General features: G+C 59.5%; 1 protein-coding gene and 1 long non-coding RNA gene across 2 annotated transcripts in view; both read right to left on the bottom strand.

Moving 5' to 3' along the window:
• CTDSP2 (CTD small phosphatase 2) overlaps positions 1-9,569 on the bottom strand; it is a 19,797-nt gene that overhangs the window by 7,453 nt on the left and 2,775 nt on the right. Inside the window, exon 2 of the mRNA XM_026078261.1 lies at positions 7,666-7,774. Within this exon, the coding sequence (XP_025934046.1) occupies positions 7,666-7,774 (109 nt within the window). The remainder of the gene's footprint in view (positions 1-7,665; positions 7,775-9,569) is intronic.
• LOC112972134 lies at positions 2,547-7,611 on the bottom strand. Its single transcript, XR_003255551.1, has 3 exons — positions 5,689-7,611; positions 4,958-5,178; positions 2,547-3,249 (listed from the first exon to the last, which is right to left on the bottom strand). It is a non-coding gene; the product is annotated as an uncharacterized LOC112972134 (long non-coding RNA).

Here is a 9,569-nt window from a genome sequence, read left to right as displayed (position 1 = left end):
TGCCCCACGGACCCCATCAGCTCCTGCCCCATCTGCCCCACAGCCGGTCGAGCCACCGTGGGGCAGGAAGCACCGGGAGAAGGAACCAGCCCCAACGCAGATGCACTGCGGCCCCCAAAATCCCCATCTGGGGGCCCTGGGGACACCAGGTCCAGGGCCACCACATCTGGGGACCATGGGGACACAACGTCTAGGGATGTGGGGGACACCATGTTCAGGGACACAGGGATGCAGCCTCCGGGGACCGTGGGGACACAATGTCCAGGGACACAGAGACACCATGTTCAGGGACATGGGGATGCAACGTCCAGGGCCACCATGTCCAGGGATGTGGGGACATGACATCCGGGGACCATGGGGACACCACATCCAGGGACATGGGGACGTGATGTCCAGGGCCACCACGTCTGGAGATGTAGGGACCCAATGTCCAGGGACGGGGGGACACAACACCCAGGGACCGTGGGGACACGACACCCAGAGAGGTGGGGACATGACACCCAGGGGCGCAGGAACATGATGTCCAGGGGCCACAGGGACACAGCGTTTGGGGACACAGGGACACGACATCTGGGGACCGTGGGGACGCGACGCGGGGCCATTTGCCCAACGTTCCTCACACGACGGCCCCCCACTAATTTTTTCCCCCACTTTTAGCGCTTCTTTGAAAAAAAAATAACCTTGTTTGGGGTTTTGGGGGTTTTTTTTGGACTGAAACCCCAGCTGCCGCTTGGTGTGTGAGATAGGAAGAAACGGGGATTTTCCCGCAAGGAGAGACGGGGCAGCCCTTGTCCACGCGCGGCACAGCGAGGCGGCTGCGGCGAAGTACGTCGGGTCTCAGCCCGCCCTGCGCAGCAGCGCTGCCGTTTTCCGGGTCGGGAGAGCCGGGGGACGGATACGAGCGTGGGAAAACACCCGGGAGAGTCACCGCGTGGCTAAACCTTCCCCTCACTCCCCTAAATAACCCCTGGATAAGCCCCCGGAGCGGAGCCCGGGGTGGCCAACATCAGCCGCGCGGTGCAAACCCCCCGAGGGGGGAAAACACACACGTGATTTCCCAAAAGACGGAAAAACTAAGCCCATGGAGAGGAAAAAAAACGAGACCCAGAACGCGGGAGATTTGGGTTGCTTTCCCGTCGGGGCCGCCCGTTTCCCCTGAGCTCCGGGCGATTCCCACGCCGTGCCAGGCTGCCGCCAAAGCGCTGGGAGGAAGAGCGAAGGAAGCGGAGCGCCCGCTTTTCCTCGGGAATGGCAGCTGGGAAATTGGAGCTGGGCTGTTATTTAGAGATACGGGCAAGGCGGAGTAAATAGGGAAGGGGGGGCCGGGCCGGGCGCCGCCGCCGGCCTCGTGCCGCGGGGCCGCGTGATGCCGGGCGCCGGGAGCCAGCAGTTAATTTAGCCACCGGTTCCCAAAATAGGGAAGCGCCGGGAGCGGGTGGCCTTTGGAAACGCAAAGCGGACGCAAACGCAAAGCCCGGCCAGAGAGCGGTTTTCACCTGGCTCCGGGCATCGGGAGCATCCGCTGCCGCTCGGAGAACCAGCTGCTGCAATTTAGCCGTTGCTCCTTGCAAAGTCTCCCCCGGTTTCGAAGGGCGCCGGGATTCCCACCTTTCCAGGGCCTTGCAATAACAGGAATAACTTGCAACGACACGTCTGCAGAGCTGCTCCTTTTTTTTGCAGCACGGAGTGGTTATCGGAGTGGCTCCGCTTGGCACCGCGACCAGCTTTCCGCCCTCTCCCAGCTCTCCCGGCACCAGGGCAGCGCCAGCCTTTGCTTTGGTCTCATTCCAGAGCTGGATAAATACGCGGTTTAATTAATGACTAGCGACGGGGCATTGGGAAATCGGTCCTCAGCGTCCTTGGGCTCCCGTTCCTCGGCCAAGGCGGCAAACCCCGACAGCAAAATCCGCCCTTGCTGCGGCGAATCTCCGGCGGCGCCAGGATGGAGCCGCCGTTTTCCCACACCGCGAGTGCCCCCGGCGCCACGTCGGGAATGAGGCCCCGGCTGCCTGCTTGGAGCTGTTTTCCTCACGGCGAGGGCATCGGGAGCACGTGCCGCGCAGCTGCGGGAAAAGCTGGAAGGGGCCAAGGCCGTCCAGCATGCGCGGGAATGTCGGGCAGGCGGCAAGTCCTGGGCGAATAAAGTCAAGCCGGGTCCTCGCTCGGCGCTTTCACGTGTTGAAAAACAGTCCGAAAGGCAGCAGAAGTCCCCGGTGGTCGGAGCGGTGCTGCCGGCCCATCGTGGCCCCTTCGGAGGCTGCTGCTGCTCGGCGTTCTGGCTCTGCCGCCGCCTCCAAGGGGATTTTTCCCGCCGCCGCCGCTGCGTCGGCTCCGCATTCCTGAGCGTTGAGCAACGCCTTTCCCCCCCCCCCGCCAGCGGTGGCGGCAGATGCTCCGGGTGCAAAGCTCACGGCTCCAAACCCGCCCCGGGAAAAAACCCCCCTCACGTCGCAGCTGGTGCCTGGGGAAGCGCCGGCGCATTATCCCGGGAAAGCTGGCTGCGGAAATCGCGCCTCCGGCCCCCGGACCGCGAGCGCAACCCCCTGCGCGCGCAGAGACCTTATCGCTACCAGTGGCTTTTCCTCGCTTGTATTTCTGCCGCCCCGGCTTCGTAACGGACCCGGAGGAAACCAGCCGGCCCTTGGGCCCTCGACGGGAATTTGCTCTCGTTTTAGCCCATTTTGCGCTATATCGACCGGCTTGGTGCRCTGGGGTTGTTTTTTAGCAGGCCGATGGCATCAGTGCTTCCCACCACAGGCCCTTCGCTCCGTCCCTCCGCCTTCCCTTTCTGCCGGGCAAAAGGGGATCCTCAAACTACTGCACACGTAATTGGGGAGAAACAAGGAAAAAAAAGGGGGAAAAGAAAGGGCAGGTTGCCAAACGTCGGGGGAATCAAAAGCGAAACGCTCACTGCCTCTCCCGCGCCGCGGCCCTCGTCCGGCAATTTATTACCGATCACGACGTGCGATCGCGAATAACTCCGGGAAGGGGACGGACACCTGAGCGTTAATTCAGTTATCGGCCCATCAGGATCCACGGCCGTGAGAAAGCGCCGTTTTCCAGCTCCGCGTCTTTCCCACGTGCCGCAGCGGCGGGACCTGGAAGGAGCGTGGGAAACGGGTCGCGCAGGGGCAGCCGACGGCAGCGCTTCCCGCAGCAAATAACGCACGCGGCCAGAAACGCGGTTTTGCTTCTCGGGTCTCCCGACACGCGGCGAAAACGCGCAGCTGCATGTCGCTGACAGGAGACCTGGAGGAAGAGCAGGAGAAACTAGGAGATATAAATGGAGGAGGGAGGAGGGACGGCGTGAGCCAAAGGCGCCGGGAGCGCTCCGAACGCCCGCGCCGGTGCTCCTCTCCCGCGTTGCCTTTGCGGCAGAGGCGAGCGGGAGGAGCGACGCCGGCACACGGGTTAACAGCATTTGCTTTATTTTTTTTGTCGTTGTCGTTATGTAAAACCGTTGGCCGCGGGAGCGTTTGATTTGGCCGGGAATTCGGTGCGGATTCCCGCCTTGACGGCTTTGCGAAGCAAAAAGCCGAACGAGCGTTTTCGTGCGTCGCCAGGAAAACGATGAAACGCTCGAGATCAGCAGCAGGGTTTTAGGCACCATATTTGCTTTTTCTCCCCTCTGGCCCCAACGCGGCTGAGGCCGCTCGCCTCGTCCCTGCCGCGATCCTGCCGAGCACCAAAAATCTCCGGCAAAGGCCGGGAGCCGCCGGCACTCAGAACGGCGATTCGGGCCCCTGCGTCTCAGCTCCCTCCCTGCCGGCGAAGAGCCACAGAAAAGCTGAGGAAATCGGGGAGAAAAGAGGCAAAGCAGCGGCGCCTGAGGGACCACGAGGGGGGGAAAAGAAACAAAACCCACTTCCCTCCTCTAGAAAACCCTGAGGAAAAAAAACCCTCCTGCAATAAATTAGGGATTCTCCCGCTCTCCGGTGGGCGCACGCGCTGCGGAACAGGGAGCAGTGCGCGAGCTCCCGGAACGCGGCCGCCGAACCGCGGAGCCCTTTGCGAAGGGAGGATTTACGCGTTTCGCCGACGGTTCGCTGACCCACCCGACGGCACGGATAAACAGGAAAAGGAGAGGCAGGAGGCTGCGGGATGCCAGAGAGCGTCCCACCGCCCAGGCGGCCGGCCGGCCGCCGGCACCAGCCCCGTGCGCGCCGCCCCTCCGGGTCGCTGCCCGTGCTTCAGCCTTGCTGCCAAATACATCAAGAATTGCAAAAACAAACAAGCAAAAGGGGGGGGGAAAAAAAAGGGAGCATCCTTGCGGCGCTCCGAAACGGGCCAGACACTTGAATCGAGGGGAAAAACACACAAAGAAAGGCCAACTGGGGTTTTTTGGCTTTTTCTCCTCTGCTCCCAAGATTAAAAATCGAAGCACACGCGAGCCGCACGGTCGGGGTCCCCGCAGGCGGGAGCCGGGGACCGGGATGCTCTCGGAGGAGCGGGACGAAACGCGGCCCCGGGGCTCCGCGAAGCCCCTCCGGCCGCCCGTCCCCCCGTCCGGCCGCCCCTGCTCCGGCCCCAGCCTGGTGCCTCTTTCTTGGAAGTCGGGCTGGGGGGGGAAGGGGGGGGGAGCCGCTTTCCTGCAAATCACATGGTCCCGCTTATATAAATCCCGGCTTGTTTGCGCGCCGTGCCCGGCTTTAAAGGCGCAGGCAGGGTTTTTCCAGCCCTTCCCAAGGGCGGCCGAGCCCGGCTGCGCAGGGAAGGCAGCCGGGGCCGGCACGAAGCCGTGAGACTGTTCCCAGCGGAGATCGCGGCAGCGGCGGTGTCGGGACGCGTCCCCCAGGAACGGCACGGCACGGCCTCGAAACGCAGGCGCTCCCGGGGCCGGCGGCATCGCGCCATGGGGGGAAAAGGGGAGTTTGCACCGAGGACGCGAGGGAACACTTAATTCATCCTGAAAATACACACAGAAAGGGGAGTCAGGGCTCAGCGTCTCAGCTTTTACCTTCTTTTGCAGCCCCTGTGGGCAGTAAAGCGCGTGAGATGCGGTTTATCCGCCCCCCGTAGCCGCCTGGCCGCCCCAGGCGCTTTTTCCGGCTACTTCGCACTCGAGAGCGTCGGCGAGTCCCGCGCTGCCGCAAGTAAAGCGTCAACCAACTGTTTTTTTTTTTAATCATCAAAATCACATGGAAACGCACCGCAAATCTCTCTTCCAAAGCACTTTATCTGCATTAAAAAAAAAAAAAAAAAAGCATCGCTTTTGAGGAGCCAGCATCCATGTCGAAACCGCCCTCGGTATTGAATTACATCCGGCGGGAGCAGGGAGACGCTCGATGCGGCAAACGGCTTCACACGCCGCGAGCGGCGACAGCAGCGAAGCAGAAACGCCGCAAGCGCCCGCCGGGGCTGCCCGAAACGCGGCGCTGCAAGAGCCATCGAGTCGAAAAGACGAGGAAAAGGGCAACTTGCAAAACCACTCGGATCCTTTCACCCGTATAAAACTCCGCAGCGCGGCCGACGCAGGACACAAACCTCCTCCTTCCCCTTCGCCTCTTACTTTTTGCTGAATTACCAGCCGAGCGGGGGACACAAAACCCCTGGGATGCTCAGCTATAATATAAGTACTCGGTGGTTGTAGGCTGAGTGCGAAGGGGTTCGCACAAGCAGAAAAGCGGCGTTTGGGGCTAACGCGCCCCAACGATGCTGGCAGAGCCCAACTAGGTAACGCGCAATCACCTTATTTCGAGAACTCCATTTAGCTGGACGGAGAAGGCGACGAGGTTGAAAAACGCTTCCAAAACCAGCAGCCCGACCTCCCCGTCCTCACAGTTATATATAAAACCAGATTAAGCAATATTTGTCTCAGAATTTGGAGGAGCGTAGGAACAGGGCCCAAGCTGTGCCTATACACGGCAGGGATTTATGAGGGGTAAAAAACGGAGCAAAAGAATTCGGCCCAGATCAGCAAACTCTGCAGTTCACTTTTTCTTTGCCTCCCTTCACCTGTGTCACTCGGCCTTTTTTAAACGCCAAACTTGTTTTTCGTTCCGTCCTTGCGTTCGCTCCAGCTTCGAGGAAGCGCGCGTGTACAGTCAACACCGCCACGCTCCAAAGGGCCCCGAGAAGCTGCTGATTGGAAAATTTAAAGCAATTTTCCTCTATTTATAGCTCCTGGGAACTTTAAATTGAGATGTTTCATTACCTAAATTTCTTGCGATTGCATAAGCGAGCCGAGTTGTTTGAGCTGCGTATAAGCACTCAAGTTTTAGCGGCTCGCTGGGTGCTGGACAGGCGCCTCGGCCGCTGGAAGGTATCTCCGAAGAGCTGGCACGGCCACCGCTTTTATTTTGGGACTGCTTATGTGTACGGGAATGCTGGGGCTGGACTTTAAAATAAGCACTGAAGTTGAAAAGAGAAACATGAACACAGCGAGCAGGAACTCAGATACTCTCATAACACGCAGCTAAATATGTCAACAAGGTTTCTTAAACCACCTTCTGCTTCTCCTGCTGACCCTTCCTTAGCCTTTTTGCTGTTGTTTATTCGGAGCTCGGGAAGCGTTGGCTTAACCATGGGTGTTTCGTACCGTCAGGGGCAGAGCTCGCAGGGTCCACAAGGCTTCCTGAGGCCGCTTTCCTCCTGATTCGCAGCTTTCCGACCCTTCCCGCATTGGCCTCCCTTGCGGAGGGAGTTGCCGGCTTCAGCAAATTAATCCGAGGGTGGTGTAAGAGGGACGAAAGTCCAGGCGGGATCGTGCCACCAGCGTGGACCTACTGTATTTTCACTGCATTCCCCCAAAGCTCCGGGATTGGACGCGGTGCCCATGCTTTCCCCTCGTCCGACGTTGCCGTGGCCCCTGGAAGCGGGGGGTCAGGAGGGGCAGGGGCTGTTGCAGCTCTTGCAACAAAAAAATGGCAAATTGTCTTGCAAAGCAGCGCCCAGAGCTTCAGAAAGCAGATTACAGCCCCGAATTTTGAAGCCCGTCTTATTTATTTTGGGGGGGGGGAGCTTTCTGATCGCCCATCGCTCGCGTCGGTCCCCGTTTCGGTATTCGTTCTTTCCGCTATTGCCTAAAGACCAGACCCGTCGCCTCCCTCGTTACACGCTTTATTAGTGCATTGTGGGAATTAAAAAATGATTAAAAAAAAAAGAGCACCCAGCACAAACCCAACCAAACCTGACAAAGCAGCACTTTGTGCAAATCAGAGCGCGACGCTCCAGCTGGCGACCTCGCCGGGAAGACGATGCCGCCTGGCGGGTGGATCCCGCAGAGTCGGCGGAGGAGCGGGAAGCGCCTGTCTCTGCAGCTCGGGCTTCTCGCCTCGAAAATAATTGCTGTTTTCACGTTACGACACTCACCAGAAAACGCCCCGCTGTTAACACTGCCTGAGCCTCTTCTGAGGCTCCCTACAGCATCGCCTGGTTAATTATATTTAGTCCCAACGAAGAAATTTGCCTAAATCCCGCTGGCAAAGCAAAGCAACTGGCCTCGACTCCTCTCTCAGCCCCGGAGCCCCCCTGAATCAGATCCCGGCGTCGCACCAGCCCCTGGTGAAGGCGGACGCCACGGCACGCGCCCGATTCCCACCGCGTCCGCCTCTGCGGTGCCGAGAGCCCCATTGGTGCAGCGGATTCCCAAAGTTTTGACCCAAATTGCAGCGTCCCCTCCGGCACCTGTCCCCGGACAGGGAGCGCGGATCGGTACTTACTCACCCAAGCGGGCGCCCACCGGGTCTCCCGGCGCAGCGGCGAAGGTTTTGCTCTCGGACGCGGCCGGTCGGAGCAGCCGGAGCCCGGTCGGAGCAGCGGGCGCCGGGGCTTTCTAGGAAATCACAACAAGGCGAACTCCCGCTATCGGCACTGCCGCAATCCTCTGCTCTCGGAGGAAGCCGGGAGCGCAGATGGCTACGGGCAAAGAATAAATATTTCATTAAGTCTGAGGTGAGGGTTTTTCTTATGTACAGGTTTGTGGCTGCCGCTTTGGCAACTACTCCCCCTTCCGACAGCCTCTTTCTTCCAGGAATTATTGCGATTATTTTTGTCTTCTCCAAACAAGTTAACCCCTTCCCACGCAGCACGGTGTTCGGAGGCACCCAGAAAGTTGCTCGACGCGTAGCAAAGCCTGTTTGTTTTGCTGCAACAATATTATACGAAACAAATACTTAGCAAAGGGGAGAGCTGTGCGATAGTTCGTGCTACGTGGCTGGGCTCTTGCTAGGTGTCATTCCTACGGCTGCTGCCCTCTGGCTCACGTTGTTGTTTTAACTTCGTTTGTTGTTATACACTGACCATATTTACTTATTTTCAACAAAATAAATGTTGACACAGGCAAAAATAAAGGGGCTTTCTTAGCGGTCGTGGCATGCTGGTAGAGGTACACACAGGACTTTTGATTAAAACCACGTTTATGATCCATCAGAAACACATCTATTTCCCCCTCGCGTGCATCTTTCACCTGCATCACTGTTTATTACTCTGAAGATGTGATTTTTGTAAGGATACACAACAGCACAAGGTTTAACTAATTTTATTTTTCCAGGTAAACATTTGCTAGAAGGGAACGACACTCAGCTGCGAGCTGGATGGTGTCTTGAGAGGGGAGACACCCCCTAACAGGTATCAGGTGTGTTGTGCTTACGAACCACAGGGACCCTCGGGGAAGTTAACTCTTAATTGTTCATATTCCCTCCTCTGCTTGGAGATTTGTCCCTCATTTTAATTGGCAAAGGAAAAAAAAGGGGGGGGGAAGGGGGGAGAAACAGCCTTTGGGTCTTCTGCAACGCAACTGGTGCTGCTCGGCTCAATCTCTCCTCCGCGGGGTTTCTGCTTCTCGCTCCTCTCCACCTGGAAAAGCACCAGCTTGGGACAGCTCACCGTTCCCAGCCCTGGCTCCGCGCACGGATGCACGGACACACACATCTGGGGATGCCGCAGCTGGGCTCGCTTCTGTGCTTCCCGCCCGCCGGAGCCGCAGGTGGACGTAGGTGCAACCTCGTTCCGGCTCTGCCTTCGATGGAGGCAAGGAGGCAGCTGAGAAAAGCACGGTTTTCCCACTGGGAGGGCCCAGGGACCAAACCGTCCCCAATTAGCGGGAACGTTTTGGCCCAGCAATACCCAATTTTGCTGCTTGCAGCAGCGAGGGCCCAGCGGATGCAGCCCCAGGGCCCCACGTGGCCCGCCCAGGCCAGGGGTCCAGGGAGGCCTGGGCTGGGGGTGAAGCCATGGCCGGGCACTGGTCCGCGTCTCTGGTGGGTTTTGCACTGCCGGAGCGAGGGATGCGGCCAGGCTAGGCTGGGGCCACCCCTCAGCTGCCCCCCCCAAAATAGGGGGAAAGGAGTAAACCCCCCCAAAATGGGGGGGGGAGAAGGGGCCGCCCCCCAGCTGCCCCCTCCCCCAAAATGGCGGGGAAGGGGCGGCTGCTCCGCCGCCCCCCGAAATGGCGGGGGGAGGGAGGCAGGCCCCGCCCTTTCACCCCGGAAGGGGGCAGGGCTTCCCTCCCCCCTCCCGCGCGCCTCCAAGCCAACATCCGGGTCGCTGGCGCCACCGCCCCTCTGCCTCTTTCTCTCTCCCCATTGGACGCCCGCTGCGTGACGCCACCGACGAGAGGGTGACGCCGG

This window comes from Apteryx rowi, unplaced genomic scaffold (assembly GCF_003343035.1).
Source record: "Apteryx rowi isolate R43461 unplaced genomic scaffold, aptRow1 scaffold_475, whole genome shotgun sequence".
Taxonomy (NCBI): Eukaryota; Metazoa; Chordata; class Aves; order Apterygiformes; family Apterygidae; genus Apteryx; species Apteryx rowi.
Note: the sequence above shows the minus strand (reverse complement) of the source record. Positions and strands in the feature narration are given on the sequence as shown.